General features: G+C 38.1%; 4 protein-coding genes and 1 non-coding gene across 7 annotated transcripts; 2 read left to right on the top strand and 3 right to left on the bottom strand.

Moving 5' to 3' along the window:
* The first annotated feature begins 660 nt into the window (after positions 1-660).
* LOC112187034 (cytochrome b561 and DOMON domain-containing protein At2g04850) lies at positions 661-2,157 on the top strand. The gene has a single exon (XM_024325655.2). It carries the CDS (start codon positions 730-732, stop codon positions 1,930-1,932), a length of 1,203 nt encoding a protein of 400 aa, XP_024181423.1. The 5' UTR covers positions 661-729; the 3' UTR covers positions 1,933-2,157.
* A 3,497-nt stretch (positions 2,158-5,654) lies between these two features.
* Positions 5,655-5,735, bottom strand: TRNAL-CAG. The gene has a single exon. It is a non-coding gene; the product is annotated as a tRNA-Leu (tRNA).
* Positions 5,736-6,625: 890 nt separating this feature from the next.
* Positions 6,626-12,507, bottom strand: LOC112187031 (heterogeneous nuclear ribonucleoprotein 1). 3 transcript variants are annotated; one of them, XR_005806429.1, is made up of 6 exons: positions 12,238-12,505; positions 11,990-12,094; positions 11,409-11,635; positions 9,950-11,135; positions 7,547-7,614; positions 6,626-6,962 (listed from the first exon to the last, which is right to left on the bottom strand). XR_005806429.1 is itself a non-coding variant. In XM_024325650.2 (5 exons), the coding sequence occupies exons 3-5, from the start codon at positions 11,628-11,630 to the stop codon at positions 7,601-7,603; spliced, it is 1,422 nt and encodes a 473-aa protein (XP_024181418.1). In that variant the 5' UTR covers positions 11,631-11,635; positions 11,990-12,094; positions 12,238-12,504; the 3' UTR covers positions 7,032-7,600. The 3 variants fall into 3 exon arrangements, 2 of the variants coding, with proteins under 2 accessions (XP_024181418.1, XP_024181417.1); XM_024325650.2 differs by lacking the exon at positions 6,626-6,962 and having other exon boundaries at positions 7,032-7,614; positions 12,238-12,504; XM_024325649.2 differs by lacking the exons at positions 6,626-6,962; positions 7,547-7,614 and having other exon boundaries at positions 9,720-11,135; positions 12,238-12,507.
* Positions 12,508-22,799: 10,292 nt separating this feature from the next.
* Positions 22,800-24,508, top strand: LOC112183421 (thymidine kinase a). The gene is made up of 4 exons (XM_024321801.2): positions 22,800-23,235; positions 23,338-23,482; positions 23,802-23,923; positions 24,031-24,508. Exons 1-4 carry the CDS (start codon positions 23,000-23,002, stop codon positions 24,302-24,304), a joined length of 777 nt encoding a protein of 258 aa, XP_024177569.1. The 5' UTR covers positions 22,800-22,999; the 3' UTR covers positions 24,305-24,508.
* A 231-nt stretch (positions 24,509-24,739) lies between these two features.
* LOC112183419 (BTB/POZ domain-containing protein At5g48130) lies at positions 24,740-27,164 on the bottom strand. Its single transcript, XM_024321794.2, has 4 exons — positions 26,976-27,164; positions 26,817-26,886; positions 25,569-26,711; positions 24,740-25,483 (listed from the first exon to the last, which is right to left on the bottom strand). The coding sequence occupies exons 1-4, from the start codon at positions 27,074-27,076 to the stop codon at positions 24,740-24,742; spliced, it is 2,058 nt and encodes a 685-aa protein (XP_024177562.1). The 5' UTR covers positions 27,077-27,164.

The following is a 27,164-nucleotide window of genomic DNA, read 5'->3' as shown; positions in this document are numbered from 1 at the left end:
CGTTCGGTACTGACTCTTGTAAAAAATATTTAATTTATCATATTTCGAGTATGTATTTTTGTGAAGCAAATTTAATTACGTACTTCATAACTAGCTAGCTTCTTCGATTAGTTTGGATTGGGGGTGCCTGTATGGGAATTTAGTCTCCAGCTAGTAATAGTGTTTATCTCGTGTCATGTTAAGAAATTCAATAATATGATTATTAGATGCTAGAACCCATCAAAAGCATCACTAAAGTTCTTTGCTATTCGTTGCTGTAGTAACTAATTAAGAGAATTTGCTGAAAAGAGGATATCTCCTTAATAAAGCAAGGTCTTGAGTACTCTTGGCTTATATAGCTCCGATCCAACGCTTAGATTAAACTAAAAGCTGCATTAGTCATTCCCTTTGCTTCAAAGCCAAACACAATCTTACAAAGTTACAAGAATCTATCCATCTTCAAACAAAAAACCCAATGTATGATGAAAATGTGCCAAATAATCCATCACACTTCACAAAAGACACTTCCAGTCCCACCTGAACCTTCATTTTCTACTCCACCAAACGAAACACTCAGCCTTGCCTTGCCTTCAAAGTTAAGCATGCACACACTATCAGCCACGATGAACCAACCATCAGCCTCACATCATTACCAAACCCCATAAATATTAACAAAAGCCTGCCACCCAACATTAAGCTCTCCCTCTCCTACTCTCATTAATCTCACTCTTCTTCCGATTCACCATCAAAATGCTCTTCCTCTTCTGCCTCTTCTTTCTCTTTTCCCTCCCCAATGTCACATTTTGTGCTCATTGTACCACCACGACACCCACTAGAACCTTTGATAAATGTATCACCCTCCCAACACAACAAGCCTCCATAGCATGGACGTACCATTCCCACAATTCAACCCTCGACCTTGTTTTCTTCGGAACCTTCATATCGCCTTCCGGCTGGGTTGGGTGGGGCATCAACCCTACGTCCGCGGAAATGACAGGTACGCGTGCCCTAATTGCCTTTCCTGACCCTAACACGGGCCAAATAGTCCTACTTCCTTACATCATAGACCCAACAGTCAAACTCCAACGTACCCCTCTCCTCTCCCGCCCTCTCGACATCCACCTCATTTCCTCCTCCGCCACCCTATACGGCGGCAAACTAGCCACCGTCCATGATGGCGCCGCCGTCCAAATCTACGCCACATTGAAGCTCACAGCAAACAAGACAAAGCTCCACCACGTGTGGAACCGCGGGCTCTACGTCCAAGGCTACTCCCCAACCGTACACCCAACTAACCAAAACGACCTCTCCTCCATAACAACCTTTGACGTCAGGTCAGGCTCAACCGCCACACGCCACACTAACATTATGACCCTCAGATCAGCCCATGGCATCATTAATGCTGTTTCTTGGGGGATAATGTTACCCATCGGAGCAGTGACAGCTCGCTACCTTCGACACGTCCAATCACTCGGTCCCACGTGGTTCTACGTCCACGCTGCGATCCAATTGTTTGGTTTTGTGTTAGGGACGGTAGGGTTTGCTATTGGGGTCAAGCTTGGTGATATGTCACCTGGTGTACAATATAGTCTGCACAGGAAGCTAGGGTTCGCTGCATTCTGCTTGGGAGGGCTTCAGACTCTGGCGCTGTTGTTCCGGCCGAAGACTACGACCAAATTCAGGAAGTACTGGAAGTCTTACCACCATTTTGTTGGATATGCTTGTGTGGTGCTTGGGGTTGTGAATGTGTTCCAAGGTTTTGAGGTGATGGGAGCAGCAAGGTCTTATGCTAAGTTGGCTTATTGTTTGGGGCTTTCAACATTGCTTGGTGTTTGTATAGCATTGGAGGTGAATTCTTGGGTGGTGTTCTGTAGGAAATCTAAGGAGGAGAAACTGAGGAGGGAAGGTCTGATTGGAGGGTCTGATAAAGGCAGTGGAATATTCCACAATTGACACATATAATTTAGTTACACAGATTTATAATTACATTTTTGGCTCAAGTATGATTTTAGGAAACTATAGGATTTTTCAGAAAGTTTGGGAACTTTGCTTTTTGCAAAGAAATTTGATTTGCATCATGTTTCATGCTTATGTAGGGCTTGTCATCATAATTCAAAAACAAAGATGTATTATGTTCTGTTTTGAAACTTTTTCTTGTTTTGAATTAGTACTTTTTCATTATTTGTGCCTGAATGAGTGCTACATGGGTTTGATGGCAAACTAATGATGTTGTTCCACACTAACTTAATTGAGGATTTTTTAAAATTTGAAGAGAGAAAGAGAGAGAGACTTTACATGAGTGAAAATGAAAATAAAAAATAAAAAAAGGGAAGAGAAAACTGGGTTTGAATTTTGATGGAAAATTGATAATGGAACAACGACACTCAACTAATTAATGCAATAGTAACTTTACATCGTATATTTTTTGCTAGGCATATCGTTATGGGTTTTTTTTTTTTTTTTGGAGAAAAAAAAAAATTCATTTAATCACCGAAATCATACATTAGGAGGATAAAGACTAAAACACTAAGAGAAGACAATTACAAGTATCATGAGCTGATAAGGGCTCAACTATTACCGCAATACGCTAATTTCCAAGGTTACTTAGACCAAATTTACCCGAGATTGTCAGTAAAATCTTGTAATCAATAGCATAAGAGACTACGTCCTCTTCAACACCGTGTCTCAAAAATGCCAAGACTACGTGCAAGGATCGGATGTTAGCATATTGACAACAAGAGTAAACCGAACATAAACCTAATTGTCTCCGGGTTTGACACCATAACCATGACACCACAAAATAAACCAACTCCAGCTCAAAAGAGTGAGAACTTATTGATCCTAACAAAAACTAAAACCCTAATAAAAAAATACAAAAACCAGCTACCGCCCTTCCCTTCCTTTCTCCAAAACTCCAACACCAGCCTAAGAGCAATCTCAGAGAACCAAGAATTTCCCAAATGATCTTCTCATCTCTAGGCACTGAAAATAGTGGGCACAACCACCCTCCACTCACCCAACCATCAACCCATTGTCATAGGGCCTGACCATCACCAACATGTTCCATCCATGGTGAATTAACCATCGACTCTGATATCCATCACTGCACCACTAGCCATAGCCACCACGCATCCAAATCAGAGAAGCCCAACCGTTGAATCCTTGTCTCCCCGTCCACCATCGTGCTCCACGAACCGCCGCCATCACCAAACAGAAGCAAAGGAGATCCCGCACAACACCACTGATGTGTTTTAAAATGTTGCTAGCAATTAGTTCACGAATCAAGTGTAGCACAAAAGTGCAAGAGCGAGGTCAAACCCACAGAGACGGTATGAAATAGGAAAAACTAATTTAACCAAAATTAATTTAACGCTAACCTAGTTGAATAAATGTCGGATGTGATTTAGCTAAACTTGTAAAAATTAAAACAAAACAAATAGAAAACGATTACCTTGATGATGAAATAACTAAAGTATCAGATTCCACCACGTTATTACTCAATAAATCTCTAAGTACTATCTACCAATTCCTAAATTAGGAGTAGCAATCTAGAAATCAATCTACTACTTGCTTAAGATCGATTTAACAATGAATCACACATGAAATGGATCCAAAGAAGACTCTTCTTCGCTTCTTAATTATGAATATCAAAGCATCACATGTACACAAACTTATTGAAACTACAAAAGATCAAAGTGAGGGCTAAGCATCAGATGTGAAACAAGTTTGAATGACAAGAGATCAAAGGAGTTCATATTTAATATTTTACAAAGCCAAGCATGGATTAATAAAACTAACATCCAAACTACCAAAAATGCAGGACATTAGAGGTGAAAGGATTAAAGATTTTATTAATGCATTTTGAAGCAAGAGTCATAGGCATGAAAAACATAATTATGGAAATTGATAGATACTTAAATGAAACTTATTTCATAATGTGGTTTCCTCCTTAACCTTAGTTAAGGAAATTAGCAATACATAGTACAAATTGAAAACATGCTTAAAATAATACAATACATCATACAAAGAGTAGCTAAAGAAAGGGAAGAACAAAGATCAACAATGTGTCTCTAATTCTCCTTTCTCTCCAGCTCTCTCCCTTAATTATTCTCTTCAAGAAAGCTCTATTTATAGTGCAACCTTCATCTTCATTCCAACTTGATCTCCATGTGAATTCGACTTGCCTTCCGTCCAAATTGTCAAGCTTGATGGCAAATTTCCCCACTCATAAATGCTTCCATACATAGCTTTTCTCCTTCTGTTTTCCATGTGCAAGAGAAAGAAGTTACATACACAATTTTTCAAGGATTGAAAAGTTAGTTCCTAATTTCATGCAAGCTTGCTTCATGCAACCTTGTTTCATGCAAGCTTGTCTCATGCAATTCTTCATGTACTCTTCATCCATTTGTATCAATTGCTGCACACACCTACGAATCAAACAAGCATAAAGTGAATTCAACGATTGATGACTAAGGTGAATAATTAACACAACACAACTAATGTAATGGGAAAACATTGCGTCAATTTAAAACGTGCATGTAGGCTCCACATGCTATTGGAACAATAAGAAAATGTGTTGAACTTATTGATCTAATTAAAGAAAAATGACTAATGTTAAAACAAGGACTCAATTTAATTATTATATGAAAATAGATAAGTTGCTTCCATAACTTTAACATCGTATGACGAACACTTATAAGAACACAATAACGAACTACATAACTCAAACTAATGAAAATAAGTTACTAACAAATATAACTTAGAGATGTTAACATGATATAAATCAACCACGCCCAAAGCAACTACATCCCTACCCAGCTCTAGCCACAATACTCCGACTAGGCAGAGAGCCTTCGTCGGCATTGGGGCGCCGCTGGAGTACTAGAGAAACCACCGCAACAAAGAAACCCAAAGTTTTATTCGGACTTTCTTGAAGCTAAACCCTCTCCCCGCCGTACTTAAAATGTTGTAATTATTGATAAAAACGTATTAAAATCATATTGATCATAGAGAAACAAAAGCAATATTGTAATACATAGAATATACATATTATATATATAGATAGCACAATGCATGTACTCCATATGCTTATATCATACTATATCGATATGAGCATCTTGGTTTCCTCTTGAATCATTTCACTTTTGTTTCGAACCAACTTCCCTCCTGCTCCATGCTACTAACTTTGTTTGACAAAGCTTTTCGGTTCTTCTGAAACTCCTTCGGGAGATCAACGTCCGTTGCTAAACCAACAATCTCAAGAAACCTTATTAAAAAACCAAGTAATATCAATTTGCCACCATTCAAAACCTTGTCGAGCTGAGTACTCAAAAGCTAGCACGGTGGTTATTGTGCCAACCTTCTCCATGAGCTAGCAATCCAAATAACCTAAACAACACAACATATTAAATTTCATTGCATTAATCACCATCAGTAGCCAATAAACATATCATTAACTATGTATGTAGAGAAAAATAGTATATAGGGAAAATCGTCCAAACAGTGCCTGAACTTTTCCGGACTATTAACTTTCATACCTATGTTTTGAATAATATCAAAATGGTACCTGACGATTTAAGCCCGACCCAATATTCATACCTAGGAACAGTAAAAACATACGTTAACCCGTTAAATTTTCAGACCAGTTCAAAAAAAAATATAAAATAAAAAATAAATGTCAAGAATGGGATTCGAACCCATGCCCTTTCGGACCAGTACCTGAAACTGGCGCCTTAGACCAACTCGGCCATCTTGACATTGTTGTCAAGTTATTGACTAAGAGTAATATATATGTGATGCCTGAACCATTAAACTTCATATTTTGATGTTTCTGGTTTTTTGTCCCATCAGATTTCAAATCATATGCTTCTTTTCGCGCATCAATTTCAGCATTAGGATGACAGCAGTTCCTAAATTAATTCTTTTATGGATAGAAGGCTTGGATAAGAAAGAAAAGTGTCGAACTAATAATAAGTAATATTGGGTTAATGGTAAAACTTGGACTTTACGAAACCAAACCAATTTTTCCAAATACAGATTACGAAAATCGCTTTACTTAACCAAAGCAGAACCCTCTTGCTGGCCATTTTATGCCAATGATTACATGCTTTGCTAGTATGGAATTTGCATCTTGAATATTGACTGCAGCTCATACAGGTTGAAATAGATTAGACCACACAGTTCCTTGTAAAAGTCTACAAAGTTCAAAAGGTCTCAGTTCCCATCCTATTCTATTTTGAACTTTTCGGGTGTTATATTCGAGTCTCCATTTATCTCCACTATTCCCATCTGAAACATCAGAGAATGATATAAAGCAAAGCAAAAAGGAGCAAATGACAGTAGCAGGAATATTGGTCTGTCTTTAAGGGTTCTCTATCATACAAGAAAGGGCTTTCAAAGTCAAGCCATTGCTTCCATTTATAGTGCCTTCACGCTAGTTCAATTCATGTTCTTAATTTGCCTGGCCACAATCCACCACAGACATATTCTCTGGTGGGAACTGGGAAAGAAGAGTACTGGTTACCCTCACTATCATCCTCTGAGGAATTGGTGGACAGTACTGGTATGCATTTCTTTTCGTTTTCTTTAGTTCATCGAATTAGAACCTCCGCAGAGAAGAACGAAAGAATCAAACCCTTAATCTGGATACAGAAATAAGTGCTCTATCACTTGTGCAATTACCAAGTGAGTAATACTCATACCTATTGAAAAGCAGGTGCAAAATAACCTTCTTTCTCTGTTCATTTTGAGAACTGTTGAAGTCTAGAATAACTGAACAGGCTTCTTTAGACATGTCTATATTCAAAAAGCCAAAGTACTAGATGTTTCTAATCTATTTCAAGTGAGGTGGTGACAAAGTGGTCAACAAGAACCTGAAACACTATATCACCAGCCCTTAGCACAGCAAGAAGATTTTGTCACTAAGACAACTAGTATGTTTGCCAGCTCCCGTTCCGTGCAAGGAAAAGGCTTCATTTCCAACACTATTCCCAAAGAAAAACAGAAACAAGAAAGAAAAGTTTTACAATGTTGCACAGAGAATCCTTAAAGACTAAGAATCAGAATATGCAATTACTTATTAATGGGGTCCCTAGATGGGTAAACCCTTAAATGTTTCACACTAATAAATCAACAGTATTCTCAGGTACAAAGAAGAACAAACCGGAATGATGGGAGAAAAGAATTAAAAAAGCATTCCCTGACCAGAACTCACATCTTTGCCAGAGATGTTACAGATAAAATTCTAACGAAAAAAATATATATCAGTCTATTTCTTGTTTTTTTTTCTTCTTTTTTTTTCCTTTTTGGTATCGCCGCCTCACCGGAGATGCATGATACATGACTGACTATATCCCGCAATCTGATTTTACATCTCACTCAAAGACCAAAACGAAAAAAATAAAAAACCTAAAATGATAACTCAAAACTCAAACATTAACACAAAATCCATTTTAACTTCTACTCTAATTTTAATTCTTCAAACGGGCACTCCAGTTAGCTCTTACTAACCAAATTTCTCTTATCTGAGCTATATGAATGAGGGTGGTGTGCAAAATTCACAATTCACCTGCTTCACCAGATTATCTTCACCTACAATGTCGTGATATCAGAAATGATATTCCTAGGCAGCAATTCCTGAAAGAAAAAAGGAAAGGAGTTTTTAAGTATTGATAATTAATCCAGTGAGCAACACATTTTCAGTTATAATCTAAACTATGAACTTTTCAGTGATGGCAAATTGGCAAGACAAGGTGGCAAATCCGACTTCATATGAAAGAAGTACGAGGATGAAGATATATATTTCAATCAAAAAAATTCTCTACCCCTATATCCATTTGTTAATTGCTAATTATCGTGATTTGTACTATAAAACTAACACAATAATCAAGACCCTACTACAAGTTTATGAAAAAATTGAATACAGAGCAACAGTTGCAATTTTGGTGGAATATATAAAGATTAAACAAACAAATTTTATCATTATGTGAGGAAATGCACAGAAAGAACCCCACACTAACAAACTATCAATTCACTAAGCTGAAATTTTATTTGCAGATTCAATAGTCTTCGTTTTGGAATTCTTTATATTTCTAGATTTCTCTCATTATCTTCCTTAAGTGAATTAAAATAGATAAAGAGATAAATCCTGGTGAATCATGCTAAACAGCACTCAATTTTAATTTACCATTGAGTATAACTGTATGTCTTGTGTACTCTATTGTGTCTGTGTAGAAACAAAGCTTATGATTAAACATGCACTGCTTCAAGATGAAATAATGAAAACCAAAGACCATTTTACTACTAAAACTATTCTAGAAGGGAGAAGAAAAAAGCAACTTCTGGCTTTCAAAAGCATATGCTGAGATTCTGCAAAGACACTGTCAAAAACTCCTTGCACAGTATTCTACTTGATATTTCAACCATTAAAATGGGAATTGCTGGAAAAAAAATAATAATAATAATATTGCAAAGATACAAAAAGAACTATTATAAGAGAAAAAAAAATGTACACAATCTTCCTATCAAAAAGAGAAAAAAAGACATTGGTCAAAAATGTGCAATCTTCCTATCAGAAACAAAGGAGCAAAAAAATCTGTGGCATCAAATAAAAAAACGAGCACAGGAGACACCATAATGCCCCACAACACCATGTGACTACATGAACATGGTCGAACATCTCTTTGGCCCTACATAAGCAATAACCGGTTGGCAGTTGGGACTGTCAAATCCCAGATTACCAAGAGGATGATAGTCATATAAAGCTAACCAGACAAAAAGGCCACTGGCCAGCTGCAACTTCCTCAACACCATAAAGTGTTGAATCAAATGATTGCACCAATACACACTCGAAGCCTTTTTCTTTTAAGACAAAGTTCCACTGTTTCTTCATTCATCAATAAACTCACATAACGCCTGATAACCCTACGACACTTAAACTGAACTAAACTCAGCTCAATCTTCCATTAACAGGATTGAACTCAATACAAATAAAAGGAACCTACCACATGATTTATACATTTTTTAAAACAAGGAACTGGCTGTGAAAAAGTTCTCTAAATGATGTGAAAAGGTTAAAAGCCACCATCCCAGTGGTACAAAATTTAACATCCATAATAAGTGTGGACGTGCATGAGGTAAATAACCATCCAAGTGTGTCGGGCAACAATCTAAACTCTATCAATGTCACGTAAAAATCTAATCCTAAATATAACATCGAAAACGCATTTTGGTCAATATAATCATTTGGAAGAGGCTTCATAAGGTTAGGCTTAAATATTTAGATGAGCACAAACTACAGAATATGCAATATAATCCTTGATCCAGTGACACTGATCAACGACTTGTATAGCACAACCATGAACTTAATAATAGCTTCCCCCATTTACATTGTTACAGTTAACAACAAGAACCATAACCCAAAAATCTTATGTACTAGACTCTTGGACAAATTCTTCTCTTAGATTGTATCTTAAACCAAATTTAACATCCAATACTATAGTATTCAATGTCATGGATCAACAGCTGAGTAAAATATATAAACACGAACTATTCCTAGGATGCAGCATTTCAAATCACCTCATGCTTATGATGCAGTGCAGAGACACCACAAAGCAAGCAACTTCAACGAAAGGTTTAGACTATGTCATAAATTATCAGTATAAAATGGGGGAAGCGGAGTCCACACTCCCATATTACAATCGACACTCCTTTCCTTTTTTCAGTATACTTAAAAATCTTGGTTTTTTTTTTTGGTGTGACTTCAACACAATAGAGGAAAGGAGTGTGGAATGGATCCAGATTATTCTACGCAAAATAAATTCTCAACACCCAACAGTATTTTTGGAAATTAAAAGGTTTCTATGGACAATTTAACTATCTATATCTTTCAACCAGACAATGAAATCACAAAATATGAAAAAGATGAAAAACAGATGTTGAGTGAGATATTAGGTAGTTAAGTCGCTATTACCTGTATTTGACTGTCTCTTATTAACACTATATCCACCAACATAACCAGGAGAACTTTTAGCTGAAACGTCAGAAGCTGCACTGCCAAGTCCATAACCAAAGGGTCCAGGCCCATCTCGCTCGGAATTTGATGATCGCCAAGTGGGATCTCCATAAACTGAACCACTACTGTAAAAGTCATTGAAGGCTCCATCAAAACCACCATTTGACGCATTGAATGAAGACGCAGGGCCTGCACTTGTACCACTGTTCCTTCCATACCCTCCCGTTCCCAAACCATAAGTGTTATCACCGGCTCCATAACCAAGATTCCCACTATTGTTAGAAACATTATTTCCTCCACCTTGAGGTGAAATTGCCGAAGACCGCCAGTTAACCCCAGTATTGCCAAATGTGCTTCCTCCAATGGTCCCACTTCCTGAACCCATGTAAGCACTCGAATTTGCAGAATTTGTATTAAGCCCCCCATTCCCCCACAAACTCCGAGTCACGGAGCTGAAAAAGGATGAGTTTCCTCCATTACCACCATCATACCCAATGGGACTGCTAAACCTATTTGAATTATTCATAAAATAAGGGCTCACTCCACGCCCATAGCTGACATTACTATTATAATTTGCACTTCCTCCAAAACCTGGGTTCAAACCAGGCTCAAAATTCATTCCCACTCCATAACCTGAACCAAATGGAGGAAACCCACTTCGACCACCAGCCACTGGACTAAATCTACCAAGACCAAAGCCTCCGACTGTACTTGGAGTATATCCCTGAGTATAGCCATTAAGGAAGCTGTTGACCCTACTCAGACCATAGTTATATCCTCCAAGTGGGCTGCGACTGGGTCCAGGTGATAACTCTTTAGGAACCGCACGCTTGACTTCAACCATCTTCCCATTCAGTTCATGAAAAGTCTTGAGCAAAACCTTATCCACTGCCTCCTCTGAGTCATAAGTGATGAATCCAAAGCCCCTAGGCCTCTGCGTGTTATGATCATACATCACTACAACATCTGTGATTGTCCCAAACTGTTCAAAGTACTTCTTGAAGTCACCCTCTGTGACAGTGGATGCTAAACCCCCAACAAAAATCTTTCTTGTGCGGCCTGGACCTGGAGAACCTTGGATGCTCACACTGCTTCTACTCAAAATGTTCTGGTCATCCCTAGGGACAGCCTTTTTCGCCTCAACCTGAAAACAGAGATGCAATCTCAAAACCAATGATCAAATTACATAAGATCTAGGATTAACTAATCAGCTTAGATGAATACAGTAATGCATTACCCAATCTTACTTTCAAGAAAAAGTGAGTTTCTGCAATTATAATATCAGACCCTAACTCCTACATTTAGAATGCTTCAGACAGAAATGCTTAATCATGCATTCATTTGAGCGAACATAAAACCACAGCTGAAGGATAAAACTACATTCATTCAAAAATTCAAAGAAGGGCATTTTGATTACCATCCTTCCGTCAATGTTGTGCTTCTCCATTATGACAGTATCCGCAACAGTAGGGTCAGCAAATACTACAAAACCAAAACCACGAGCACGGCCTGTGGTCCGATCCTTCATGATCACTGCTTCTACCACCTCCCCAAAAGTACTAAAATACTCTTTCAGACGCTCTTCATTTGTGTCCCAAGATATGCCGCCAATAAACAATTTACCACTATCGGATTGCATTTTCTCTGCAACACAAGCCACATGAATTCAAACCTCAGCAAAATTCACAAATGCAAAGCAAACTTTAATCCAACTCAGACCAAAGATGCAAACTTTAATCCAACTCAGACCAAAGATGCAAACTTTATCAAAATCTGACAATCAAATTAAAAAAGACGGCTTCTTTAATCACTGATCCAATATAACTTGATGATAAACAGAAAACTCGGTGAATTCAACATAATCAATGCAGACATATATCCAATCCAATCTCGTAGCTAGCTGAAGTAGAATCTCTGCCCGGCCACCATAAATAGCCCAAGCTAATTGAAATCAAATGCGGATTAATACATAGCAAACCAAGCTAGACAGAACACTACCTTTATTTGAAGTATTACAAACACAGATTGTAATCCGATTCAACAACAGGTAATCCTGGATTCAATTATGAAGCATCCGATCCTTCACCGATCAAAAACTGGACCCTGAATTAAGTACACATAAGAAAAGCCAGAAAGAATATCAATCAGAAAAGTTGAGCAGGATCCAAATCTACACACAATTAGACAAAAAAGAAGGAAAAAAAATAAACATAAGCAATCCAAATCAGATTCCCACAAATACCAACCGATTAAAGAAAACCCAGATGCCAAATCTTGAAGGAAACTAAGATCTGAGAGGAGGCACTGTAGGAATAAGAACAGAGGGCATGCTCAACCTCCTCTCTATATATGCCCCCTCCAACCTTTTTATTTGTTCTTTCAATGGTGTTTATTTGATTACCAAATGCAAATTCAGTTACCAAACAGATGGGTAGGAGATTAAAAATAAAATAAAAAATGTATATATTTCTAGAGAGAGAAACAGAAATTATAGAGAGAGAAAGATAAGGTGTTGGGAGGTCTGGAAGGAATATATAGGCACCCTGTAAATTGGAAGATGAAGATTTTCACCCTTTATATTCTCCTATTTTTTAACTTTTGGTGGATTTCCTGATTTTGTACAATGTGACTTTGATTTCAAATTTGAGCAAAAATGTCGTCTGAAATGCCCAAACAAAGAGAGATCAGAGAGACTTTTAATGTGGTTTTCTCCTCTGATCTGATCAAATGGGAAGATTTACTGGACCTTCTTCCCCCTCTGTTCGTTTTATCATACTTGATGGAAAACATCACCATTATAGCCGAATATAGGCATGTGCATGAAATTTGAAACCAGCTTAGCCCTTGATTTCCATCACTTTTGATATGCTTCCCATGATCTCAGTTTTGGTTTGTAGATTTATATATATATATATATATATATATATATATTTTGCTATATAGTTTGTAGATTGCATGTGATCAAGTGTTATGATTCATTATTTCATTTTTAGTGGTGCCATTAAAACCAATAAAAGAAACAGATATGAGTAGCTACCAGGTAGTACCATCCTTGGCCAAACCAAAAAAGGGTGGGGGACTTAGTAACTAGTACCATCAATCTCACTAAGAGTTAACCTAATTTTGCTCTAGCAAAGATATCATTAAAAATGAGCTAAACAACAAAATTTTAAGCGAGAAAAGAGAAAAGTATCACGAGTATCATTTAAACCTACTTATTCATGCATTACGACTGAGGTATAATGACTCAAGTTAATTTTTGGGGGAAAAAGCCAACGAGGTTTGGCTTAGTTGGTAAGGGCGGACTAGTGCTGGAACCCCTACCCGAGTTCGATCCCCACTATCAACAGACCTCGTTGGTTCGCGATCTATAAGTCCCTTACGGAAATCCATACATGTGGGTTGTGCAACAAGTACGTGTCACACGTAAGTCCTTCAGGGTTGAGGTTGAAGGCTTGCCCTGGCGATGGTGGTGTAGCGTAATTAAGCTCTCACCAAAACTTTTTTGTACCAAAAAAAAAAACACTCCTCTCTCTCTCTCTCTCTCTCTCTCTCTCTCTCTCTCTCTCTCTCTCTCTCTCTCTCTCTCTCTCTCTCTCTCTCTCTCTCTCTCTCTCTCTCAAATCTGCCTCTTCACCCAAACCACTGTCATCGATCTAGCAACAGCTTCCTTGGAGACTTCTTGGTCATCACCGTCTGCTACTCCATCATCGAGCCCTAGACCGCCATCATATGCGGCTATGTCACCATCGTCACTCTCGTAATTGGATTTGGATGACGCGTTGGGGTCGTAGATGGAGAGGAAGGAGTCAGGAGATGGCAGTGAGGTGGTAGGATTCGGGTCAGGCCTAGACCAAGCAGAGAACCTGGACGGCGAGGCAGGAGTTGTTGGTGGTGTCGGCGTCGAACCAGAGGACGGGGACTTATGGGGAAGGTCGAGGAAGGCGATGCGGCCCTGGCGATCATCGACAACGAGGAGGAGGTGGCAGTTGCAAGGATTGGTAGATAGGAAGTCTCGGTCGAGGGGGAGTGGAAGGCTTCATGGTTTGCTCTAATTTGGTGCCCATAGCATTTTCTGGGCGGCCAAATATATATATATATTTTTTTTTGGTAAACTGTGAGCTCTGAGAATGGAAGGGAACAAAAAAAATTGAAACTGGTGGTTGGATGAACACTTGATAGTTAATTTGATAATGGAGTTAAGGTTATGATAACACGTGGAGTGAACAGGTAGAATTGAACATATAAATTGATCAATTGTGCCTGTAGTGTATTCATTTTGGTTTTGAGAGTTTATGAAATTCACTGGAGGGCTATAATATGATTATTGGGTATTACTATAGGGCAATAAAATCGGACGCCGGAATCAGGTCACCGGTCCGATTGCCGGATTCTGGTCACCAGTTGCTAGATTTCGGTCACCGGAGTCCGACAAGGTCTCTTATAACTTCTCTCTCTAAGTGAGAAAGAAGTAGAGGGCAAAATTGTTTTAAAAATAAATAAAAAGTAATAAAAAATACTTAATTGGGTATTAGGGTAAAATTAGACCTGTAAATGGACCGGATTTGGATCGGGTCGACTTAAATCCAAATCCGTTTACTTAAAAAAAAAAATTCGATCCAAACCCACTTCGTTAACCCGGCGGATCATTGATAGCTTGATCCAAATCCGTATCCGCCGGATTAACGGATACCCGATCCGCTAATCCGACCCGTTTATAATTTCAAATATTTTTAAAAAATTTAAATAGTAATATTAAATTTATATCACGATACCTCATAAAATATTAATAAAATATTAAAACAACATGAAAAGTATCACAAAAAGTATAATTACATTATCAAAATTCTTAATGTTTCTTGGAATCTTGGGTGATGGACTGTCCCTTATATTTCTGCAAAAAAAATTGTATTAGAAACTCTTCATATTTTTTATTTTATATTTTTTTAAAATAATAATATATTAATAAAAAATAATATTTTATTATTAAGAAAACGGGCCGGATCGTTAATGGATCGGATCGACCTAAATCCGTATTTGATCGGTTAAATAAATGGGTTAACGGATTTGGATCATTAATGGATCAAAATTTTTGATCCAAACCCGTCCAATAATTACAGATCTAGAGTGGGTCCGGATCAAAATCCGGTCTATTTACAGGTCTAGGTAAAATATATGTAAATTATTGGGTAAGTGAGTAATCTTATAAGATGTGGATTAGTGTAGCTCAAAATTGGGTAAATGGATATTTTATAAGCCTCCCAAGAAAAAAAAAAAAAAAAAAGGCAACAGCCGGCGAGGATCGAGTCTAGGATGCATATACTTGGAACCAAGTTTATTTATTTATTTTCTTAGAAAAGATGGATGTCAATTCATTAATAATGAAAATGTAGGTAGCATCACAAAAAAATGGCTCACCCAAAAGTTGGGCTACGACAAGATTAAGTCATTCTTACATAATCCTAAAATGCAACGTCACCATGTGAATAAGTCTGAAAGTAACTAGTATCGTGACACTATTAGAGAGAGCTCCAAAATAGCTCAAGAGCTGACCCTAATTCATGAAACCTACGACCACCCTACATAGAGAGGACATCCTTACGACAATCGATAAACCTATTGGCTCGAGATTGAGCAGTACACCCAGCAGTAGACGTAAGCACAACTAGCTATTGGGTTGAAACATAGACCCAATAACAAAGACCAAAACATTAGCCCATACCCTAACCCTAAGGTAGGAAGCCGCTCAACACCATAAAACAAATACCTAGGCCCAGCAGCACGAGGCCCAAGCCCATCCATACCCTAACCTGCAATCATATCGTCTTTAAGCCGAAGATCACTGCCAGCATAGCCGTCGCCATAGTCACGATTAGCAGAGACACCGCCGCTATGAAAACCAACCAAACCCAAAACATCGTGCGCAAAGCCACCATCAACCACAACATGACCCACACCACCAAGCATCTCATTAATAATACATGTACATACCAGCCAGGAATCAAGATGAACTAGCACATACTACAGTTCTTACCATGGTTAGCATCACAAACAGAGACACTTAGGCCAGGTAGTGGTACCAAGAGCAACAACAGCAGGACCTGTCACCAAGCTTGTAGACTTTAAGCAATAGCAAGGCTGCTTGGAGAGATGTCTCAGCCTAGATACAATCTCAGCTAGGGAGTACATCTTTCTCACATCGAAAACAAGGAGAAACTCACTCTCACTAATTGCCATTTAAGGGTTCCAACCTCCTTCATTAATAGTAACTACTCACTTCTTGTTGTCGTTATTTTGTAATTAAATACAAGGTACTAACTTAGGCATCATAGTGGTCTAGAGTCTAGACTGACTCGCTTGGTCTCCTCCCTGACACCCCTTATATTTCTCTTGACAGGAAGTGGCATCACTACAGTCATCGAGTAACCTAACTCATTTGTGCTTCTACTATCTCCGGCAGCCCGGATATAACTTTAGATAACATGAGATTAAAGGTGTTGATAGCCCAAATCGCAACAACCTCACACTGAGGAAGGTCCATGTCTCCGCCGCTAGCATCTACCTCCAAATCGAGGGTAGACCCATGACTCACAGCAGAAGTCCACCGTACCCAAGATGATCGAAAGAGCGTCAGCAAAGTAACTTATCAGAGGCGGCATCATAGTCTGGAAAACTAGCCATAAGAGAAGCGTGGTGAAGAGGTCGAGATGAAAACAACCCTCAAGACGAGAGCATCGAAAGCAGTCTCCGTGCTCGGCAACTTCAAGGGGAGACATCGCCATTAGAATTCCCCCAGAGAGGTTAGAAAAGAGAGCCAATGTTTTTCATAATATAATTTGTTAGAATCAATTTTTTTAGTTATTAATAACCAAGATTAAGACCTTCATCGATAAATTTCTATGAGATATGTTAAAGTTAGCGCATGTTGGAGGGATAGAATATTTTAATTTATCCAATTTTAAAATATTAATTAATTTAAGACAAAGTTCCTTCTTCTTCTTCTTCTTTTTTTCTTTTTTTTTTTTTGCTGGAAAAATGATGGTACAATTAAGAATTGTTTTTCCCTACTTATTGCTTCAAATAAGTAGGGGAAAAAATTCATACAACAGCCACCGTTCTTAAGGGGGCAATTTAGAACAGCCACCGTTCGACCTCTACTGACCATCACAACGCCATTTCATGAGGAGCTGTAGGCCATGTTCGAAGCAGTAAAAATGGCCATAGGTTTGAACTATAACGGGGTCATTTTCCAAACTGATTGTTCTATGCTAGCAGATGCACTGGAACAAGAAGAAGAAGATCTCTCTATGCATGGTTTTCTGATTAAGGATGTAAAGAAGCTCCTGCGCACTCAAGAGGAGTTTCAAATTAACTTTGCTTCACGTGAGGCGAATAAGGTAGCCCACAAACTAGCTAGTAAAGCATGTAATAGTGTCAGCCAAACTTGGTTTGGTTCTGCTCCCAACTTTATACGGGATGTCATTATAAACGAGTGTACTCGTTGATTTGTTTCAATGAAATTCATCTTTCAAAAAAAAAAATTTATTCGATTAAAATTGAATGGTTTGATACAAAGTATTCTTTGAGGTACGACAGAAAAATCACTACTTCAGAATTTTTTTTTTTTTTTAGTTGCTCCACCTTCCTTCCTTTTCTTGGGCTTTTTACTCTCTTATGGGGACCTACCACGACATTTTATCATCTAACGATAAGAGCCACGCACAAGCTAAGAGTATCTCCAACAGTAAAAGTTTAGCTAAATCATTTAAAAGTTAAATTTAGGTAGTAAATTTATAGCTTTTCCTTCAGCAGTGTTAGCTAAACTACAAAAATTGAACGTGGAGTGTTTAGTTTTTTGTTATTTTCTCTCTCCTCCCTAGCTAAATTTAGCTAGAAATTTTAGTGAAAGTCAAATTTGACTTTCATATAACTATTATACTGGAGTGCTAAACTATCTCAAATTAGCCAAATTTATAACTTTTTGTTGAAATAGCTAGTCTGTTGGAGATGCCCTAAAGTCACATGTTGAACAAACAATGCAATTCTCTAATTCTCGAAGTGTCTATGTTTTGATCGAAGCAGTCAAACCGTAACCGCACCAAAAGATCAATCTTCCACCGCCAAAGCCATCATAACCACCAAAGACAGTATCTAGACCACCAATTAAGTCACGAAGTTACCAAATAAGAACAACAATCGAACAATTCACCACAACAATGTCTACAAACACCACCTGCTCCGACCAAATAACCAGGATAGCAAGATACACCAACGGGGAACAAATTGGTGAAGCATATCACAAAGAAAATACATAAAAGGATCGAACCCCAAAACAAGCCCATATAGTTAAGAAACACAATCCGAAACAAGGAAGAAAAAAAAAACGAGTAAAGATAGAGAGTTAAGAGACAAACCCTCCATGCTAGTTCAAGTTAAGAAAAACTAAGGATTCAAACAAAGAGTTTGATTCACCATTAAATATTCTAAGAACACACTCAACAAGGTGCTTGCGAAACCTAACTCTAACAACAAGATAACAAGATTAATGGGGGATAAAAATGCATGTAATTTGTCAATAAATTACAGTATAGAGTTCTCCCTTTATGTATATAGCTATAACTTTGAATAACTGGAATTTTTTATTTGCTTACGATTAATCAAATAAATCTAACTTCCACTTATATGTGTTTCTTTTCTTAAAAAGAAAAATTATATTTAACTTTCAATAGTAGTCCAACACTTTGAATACATATTTGCTTTTTTATATAAATGTACAACATTTGAAGATACAACCACCATTGGGTTCATCATCCGAAATTACGACCAGCATTATTTATCATTTAACGTTACCATCATCATCATCTAAGACTGCCATCCAACAACACTATCAACCAACTAAACTTGATGGAGAAAAGAAAAGAATGAACAAGTGATGGTTTAAAATCAAAACAATATTGGTCGTACCCGATCGGGCTATATACCCCTCCAAACTCTCTCATAAATTCGGTAATTAATCTGTGGATGATTCATGGAATGTGATTAACATTAATCGTGCCCTCCATGAAAATAGAGTTCTGGTCTTCCTCCACTCTTTAGCTAAGGTAGCTGGCGCGGTAGAAACCGTCAGCCTTGAGCTACTTCTCACCTACACCCAATATAGGTTTGCCCTTTTCTTACATTTGACCTACGTACGCACTCTCTTAATCTTTGCTCAATTTTTACACAAACAACACCCGTTTCTTAACAGGTTATAAAGGGTGATCGAGCTAGCTAGGTTCGTTTGGTCATCGTCTTATCCAGATTTGATGTAACGGTTTAGGTGAGTGGATTAGATCGCTCCGTGCATATACATGTATATAGCTAGCAATAACCACTAGTTGGTGCACGTGCTGATCATGATCATGGAGCTAGATCGACCGAAATTAAGAGGCATCATGCTTGCACATGCAGCATATAATATCGATCATATGAAGAAATAAACCTAAACTATTAGTTTTGTAGTTCAAAGAGGAATATGAATGCATGCCTTGTGTTCCACTGTCTCCTTCACCCCATCACCTTCTTTCTAATCACCCAATCATCTTCTTAATTATTGATTAATTACTTGCAGTTTACTTTTTGGGTTCAGATAGATCCATCAGCTATGAATCTTCGAGATCTTTTGCTTGCGGTTTAAGACCATCTCCAATTGTGAAAGTCTAAAATATACCATGGTCTAAAATTTTAGACCTTTGTGAGGTACTATTCATTCAAATAGTAACGTCTATAAATTACCATTAGCAGGCCAGTTTTTTTAAATTCCCACGCGGTACTGTTTATGGCCCATGTGGTCAGACTCCTTCACTTTTTGAATTATTTCTATTGGTGAGTAATTTACGAATCTGCCCTTGTGAGTTTGATAATGTGAATTAACACTGCTGAATGTCAGTAGCATTGTGAAGAAATAATATTTCTATATTCCATATTTGTTTTTCCTATAAACAACTCATTCATTTAATAATTCCAAAAACTATTTATAAATATTACAATATGAAACTTGAATAATATATCATTTATTTCTGGCTTTGCTGCTTGCACATACAAGTTGCATTGGATTTCACCTCTTCTTATGGTGAAGAAGTTTCTCCAGCAGGATTTCCTGGAGTACTGGCCCTCAGTAGTATATTGATCCCCAATAGTATACTAGCCTCAGTAGTATACTGACCCTCAGTAGTGTACTGATCCCCAGTAGTATACTGACCCCCAGTAGTATACTGACCCCCAGTAGTATACTAGCCTGGCCTTCTTGCGTTTGCTCACATCAGCATTGCTTTCATTAGTTCCATCCTGCAAGTCAGCCGGCAACACAGATCATTAGGGATGACAAAGTGTGCCCAAAAATACTTTGGCGATTACAACTCTGATACTTTCACTTCAAAAATCACAGCAGTACAATTATCCGAAAACCAATCCATTTTTCAAGTTTTTGTGCAAAAGAGATAAGACAATCTCCACAGAAACAAAGTTTCAAATCCGATTAAACCCCCTGAAGTTGAAACAAAAAATACATATTAATTTTCAAGCAAACAATGCTAGATACGGTAACAGAAAAATTTAATTCCCAACTTCATTAAAACAAGTCCAATTTTCCACAGAAAATCCAAACAAAATCAAGTTAAAAAAAACAAGAGCAGCACAGAAACCAAATCCGCAGTCATAAAACCAATCAAATTCAATAGATCTCATCAAATTCAAAGCCAAAAATCACAAAACCACGCACAAAATCCAAAACGAAGATAAACCGAAATCAATCCCAAAGCCAAGTGAAAGATCTGAAGCGGAGCAATACCTTTTTGCACCAAATCGAAGGGATCCATGAGCTGGTATAAGCCAAGCTTAGAAATATAGTGAAAGGAAAGCGTAAGAGAATCAGAGATTTGATGCTCCCTTCTCAGCCTCCCTTTGCTGGCTTGGCAGCCTCGTCTCGCCGGCTTCGCAGCCTCCCTTCGCCGCCTTACTTCGCAAGCTTCGCAGCCTCGCTTCGCCGGTTGCTTTGCAACCTTGTTTCTCCAAATTCACAGCCTCGCTTCGCTGGTTGCTTTGCAGCCTTGCTTCGCCAAATTCGCAGCCTCCCTTCGCCGGTTGCTTCGCAGCCTCGATCCGCCAGCTGCTTCGTCCCCTACCTTCGTCAGAGCCCTAGATCGATTTAGGGAGGATTTGGATTTTGGGATGGTTTCGATTTTGGGATAAATGAGTTATGTGAGTCTCAGTGGCATGTTTCATAATTTTCTTAATATTTGAGTGTTTTTTTCTATAAAATGGCCTGACAGCCAGTTTTAATTATTGGCCGCATGAGCTATTGGTTTTGGAGCCTGCTATTGGTAAATAGTAGTGTCATTTTGTAGTTCTTGGTAAAAAGCTCTATCTTTAATTTGTATACTTCAAAATTATAAGTGGCCAAATCTCAATGGAGGAATACATGATTCGTTATAGGATGATACGCACACCTTATGCAAACAATGATTTGCAACAAGACCTTATCAAATATGTTTGGTCAAGACGAGGACAAAGAAGACCCTGGTGATATGGATGTGGCTTGTTTTCAGTTTATATATTTGTGGTTGAAATAATTTACAATTTATTGTCACGTTTGAATCTGTCTTTGCATTGTCTTCGTTTTTACCATTATTTTTTTTTTTAGTTTTTTTTTTCCAATTATTGTAATGAATAAATGCAGTAAAGTATTATTGTAACAGCTCATTTTGTATTATACTTCATAATTATTATAACAGCTCATTTTTGTATTATACTTCATACCACTAATAAATAATAATAATTATTATAATAAACTATGTCAAATTTATTTCATAAAATTGAAGATTTCATAAAATCAAATTTATTCAAAAATTTTTTTTGGATTAATTATGCAATCATGCTTGAAGTGGGCCAACTTTGGTGGTCTAAATGGTGGTCTATATTTAGACCAAGAAATGGACTTTAGACCTCCATGGAGCATTTTTGTAATAGACCTAATCCATGATTAGAGATGATTTTTGTTCAACCATGGTCTAAAATATAGACTTTGAACCTTCTATTGGAGATAGCCTAACAACAAAGTTCATAGTCCAAGTAATTCATTTGCGTATGTGGTTCTTTGGAGTTCGATCGGAAATGATACATTTGAATTAATTTTGTAAGTTAATAAATAAATAGAAGTCAACAATCGGTTGCCGATCTTCTTAGCCTCGTAAACCAGACCAGCCCTAGGTGGACTAGGCGTGGCTTTATGGTTCCCAACTCAGTGAGCGCCAAATAGTTTATGTATAGAAAATGATACATCTTTATCAATAACAAATTTGTGGTTAACTTATAAAAATAATAAAATTGTCATTAAAAGTCTATATAAAAATTACCACACGTTTGCGCGATGAATTATTCATCGATAATAGTCTTCTATACAAAAATAAAGTAAAAGGGGATACACATTTGCCAACAAATGTATCCTATTTAAAGTCTCCTATAAATTTATTCAAAAAAAAAAAAAAAGTCTCCCATGATTAGTTCACCCAAGAAAGATAAACACAAATAGAGGCAAATTTCTTATGTTTTTTGTTTAAAAGAAGAAAAAATTGAGTCAAACATTTCGCTAGTAAAATATCAAGTATCCCATGCAGAATAAAATGGATAGCGACACACTATATCGATAAATAAATTATTATCAAAAGTCTCTCATAAAAAACAAAACAAAACAAAACATATATCGACCAATATTCAAGGTAGGAATCATATTCATCAAAACCTAGGATTCACTCTTTTCATAAGGTTAGAAACTTTCCATAAGAGAAAAAAGAAAAAAAGGTTAGAAAAGGCAGTTTCCGGAAATTTGAACAATTTAAATTCAAGACTGAATTTTGAAGAAGTGTGCGGAGCAATCTAACTTTACCTCCAAATCCAAAAATTTCAGGTTTCCCTCCAAACCTTTCAAACTCAAATGCTCTTCTCCTCTCTCTCTCTCTTTATATTCCCACCATGAAACTCTTCCTCTTCCCATCTTCTCTCTCCTTCTCTTCCCTAATTTTCAATCCCTTTTCTCACTGTAACCCTAAATCCATGGCCTCCTTCAAACCCACAATCCCCCTGACCAGCGAATCCGCCCCTTCCCGCCGCCCCCCCTCGGGCGAGGTCCACGTCATCATGGGTCCCATGTTCGCCGGCAAGACCACCGCTCTCCTGCGCCGGATCAAGTCCGAGGGCGCCAACGGCAGGTAAAGTTTGAATCTTTGGGTTGAATTCTGGCTGATGTGTTGGGTAAATGAGACTAAAGGTTGCAACTTTGAGTCAGAAACTTATGAATTGTTGAATTTCAGGAATGTGGCGATGATAAAATCGAGCAAGGATAACAGATACGCCGTCGATTCGGTGGTGACTCATGATGGGGCGAAATTTCCATGCTGGGCTCTGCCGGATCTGTCCTCGTTTAGGCACAAATTTGGAGGTGATGCTTATGATAAGGTAATTTTGGAGCTGGGTAATATATAATCTTTCTTGGGTTTTAGTAATTTTTTAATTTTTTTTTGGTAATAAGTTTGTACTATTTGATCTTGATCTGGGTTTTGAATCTTTTGATGGTCTTGGAAGATATGATATATGTTCTGGGAAATGGGTCTAAGGAAATTATTTAGTTAGTGTAATAGTGACTGGAGGAATTATGTTTGTGGTGATGTTATGTATTGTCATGGACTCACGGGTACTGGAGAGTTAAGGCTATTGAAGGTTGTGTTTTTGATTTGATTAGATGAACTGATTGTCTTCTTGTTATTTGTGTTTACAGCTTGATGTTATTGGTATCGATGAGGCTCAATTTTTCGAAGATCTATATGATTTCTGCTGCACGGCTGCTGATCATGATGGGAAAACTGTGATTGTTGCAGGCTTGGATGGCGATTACTTAAGGTGCTTTTTTGTTTAGAAGTTCCATTTCCTGTGTGGGCTTTTTGCTCATTGTTGTGTTTGTGTGGTGAAGTTGGTTTTAAAATACTGTCTCTGGTTCTTATTGACAGGAAAAGCTTTGGCTCGGTGCTTGATGTAGTGCCTCTTGCTGATACAGTGACCAAATTGACAGCTCGATGTGAAATGTGTGGCAAACGAGCTTTCTTTACCCTGAGGAAGACGGAGGAGACGAAGACTGAACTGATTGGCGGGGCTGATGTCTACATGCCTGTTTGTCGCCAACACTATGTCAATGGACAAGTTCTCATCAAATCTGCAAGAAGTGTTGTGGAGTCTCATAAATTTAAGAGTGGCACCATTTCAGAAGCAGCTGCAGTTATTTAGTAACAGCAGTTGCTCCTTCACTGCCTATTATATGTTATCTTGCTATGTATTATAAGAGGCAAAAGTAGCTGATTGCCTGCAGTTTGTAGTTTGAAGTCCAAACATGGGAAATCTGAACCTTACATTCCTTCGCTTGGAGTTTATTCATGAACTCTGATGTATCTCCTCTTTATGTTTATACAAGTATTTTCTTTCCAAAAACCACTTCTGTAGTTGAGTTTAATCTAGAAATCAGATCATTTGTTAGAAGTTCCAGCATCTTTTTGTTCTGTTTATCAATTTTTATCCCCTTGACATTTTCAACTACTCCACGCTGAATATTTGAACATATACCATGTTTTCTTGGCTACAAGCACGCCTATAGCTATTTTAACTTTTTCCAAGAAAAATTGACAAGAGCAATTATTGACACCATGTGTATGATCATTACTTGTTCTAATTTTCATACATATTATTCTGATGAGTATTCTGCTGCTGTGGCTTAGTCCATGGGCTGGGGGCACCTGGTTTTCTCTTTAGCTTTCTACTGCCAAACAAGGAAATTCGGCAAAGGACCTTCAGTAGTCGACTGGCATACCTTCTTTGGGAAGCAAAATTCACAGAGCCAATGCAACCTGTTGTCTGTCCAAGTGGGTTTCCCTTTTTGCTCAGTGATCTACTATCCTTACCATATGATTTCTTGCTCGGTGCTGCAGTTAAAACTGGCTCTTTTTTCTTTGAAATGCTCTGCCATTGGAGACTCCTCTTCAAGGACACGAGCTCTTGCTCAAGATTCTGAATTCTGAAGCTTGTTGACTCATATTCTTTCCTTGACAGCTCAGGTCTCTGATTTACCAGGTCCTTCTGTAGCAAAAAGCTCAAGGGTCTGCTACCAGCTGGCTCATCTCCATCTGTGTATGGACTGGGACTATCCCTTAGATTCTGGCTTTTGGAGTTTGGGCATCTAGTGCTTGAGAGATTCCCAGAAAACTCTCCACAGTGCACATGTCGGAATGAATCTGAGCATTCTTTGAAAGCTTGGTGGGTGCTGAGTTGCTGCACGAAAAGTGCTTGAACAATCAAACGCAACGGCATCAACTCATTTTGAACAGCCTCAATGCATGCCTCTTGTGACAGTTTTTGGCAGTTTAGGTACTTGCACACTGCCCACTTCTCTTCTTGGCAGACAGTTGCGTGTGCCTGAACAATACAAATAAACTACTGAATCAACATCAAGTTTGAGAGTAATTCTAAGAAGATAGGAAGGTCCAATGATAGTAGTTACCTGCAAGAAGGTGTTCATTGCCCTGTAGAGTTTGTCATGATTGTGTCTGTAGGATATCGGTACTCTTTCGATGAGTTCCATGAATCTTTTAGGCTGCATGTTTGGATCAGTAGCTATGTGAGAAAGATATGCATCCCACAGTTCTGCAACAATTGAGTTGCCTGCAGAAAGGCTATGATCCCTGTCCAAATTAGCTGATACATATGTTGAAATTATGCTCTCCATTGTAGCCAGCTCCATGCTAGAAGATATTGACTCAGTCCCACTTTTTGGAAAGATAAAGTCTTCCAGTTGGGCAAAGTGCAGTTGAGATACAATCTGCTCTTCCAACTTTGCCTTACTATCACCTTTCAAACCTACTTCAAGGGATGTAGAGAGAATTGCAAAGTAAAACCCAACGGGGATTGCTCGACTAGCCTTCTCCCCCTTGGGAAGCAAATCAAGAACACCTTGGAGGATAACTGAAACTTTATGATCATCCCTAATTCTGTGACCAGAGTTCTCCCAAAATTGGATTGTCTTCTTTGAAAGTACCCATTTGTTAGTATAGAAAACAATAATGGGGCTCAAATACTTTTCTTTCATACCTTGTCTTCTCAAGGACCCTATTATCCTCTTGAAGAATCCAAATGGTAAAGCAATGAGATCCTTGATCCAGAGGTCCTGACTCATAATCTCCTTCCCCATTTCACAGCTCCAATTTCGGGTGCTCAATGTGTCCAGTGTGAGTACCGGTGTGTCACGCCTTCCCTCTGGATCAAGAATCTCCATACAAGCCATGAATGCTAGGCACTCAATGCAGCGGCTCACGATTAACAAGTCTTCGGACCATGGAAGCAAAGTTTGGCACTTTTGGAGTACTATTAAGGTGTCATTCCAACTCTGCATGACCACTTGGTTTAAGTAGAGATCAAAGCGCTCGCAGAGGTTGCCAGAAGAGTATTCTTCTGTCATTTCTAGAAACTCAGCTGCACATCTCAGGGCTACCACATTGAAAGGGTCAATCAATGTGGAGGAGCCATAGATAAACAATGCAATCATCTCAAAGGTCTCTGGCCCTCCAGGGAAGTCTGGTGGTAGCTCAACCTCAGCTGATTCATTCATCCTTTTCTTGAAATACCCACTTTTTGAAAATATTGGGTACTGAAAATCAAATGAAAAAGACTAAGCCAAAATGGGACAGTAAAGTTCAAAACATAAAATCTACAAATTTCATGAAAAGAAAACCGCCAATAAGAATTTTCTTACCTTGTGAAGGTTAAAGGTCTTACCGCCAACTCGAACACTAACAGAAACAGGCAAACCAGTCTCTTGAGTCCTGAAAAAAGACCCGAACATCAGTAAAAGCATCTTGCAAAACATAAAAAATGCTCCATGAAAGTAAAAAAAAAAAAAAAACCATCTTACCATGAAATGATCTTAATCTTGAGCAAGGCTCCAACATTTGGAGAAGAGAAAGGGCTTGATGATACAGAAGAACTATCTTTTAGTGGGCTTGCAACTTCCATTGCTAGAGCTCATAAATTGCTCATGCACTGAAATCTACAGAAAGTGAAACTTAAGGAAGCAATGGGAGTCGATTTAAATCTATAAGCA

Source organism: Rosa chinensis, chromosome 2 (assembly GCF_002994745.2).
Source record: "Rosa chinensis cultivar Old Blush chromosome 2, RchiOBHm-V2, whole genome shotgun sequence".
NCBI lineage: Eukaryota > Viridiplantae > Streptophyta > Magnoliopsida > Rosales > Rosaceae > Rosa > Rosa chinensis.
This window is presented reverse-complemented; position numbering and strand designations above follow the sequence as displayed.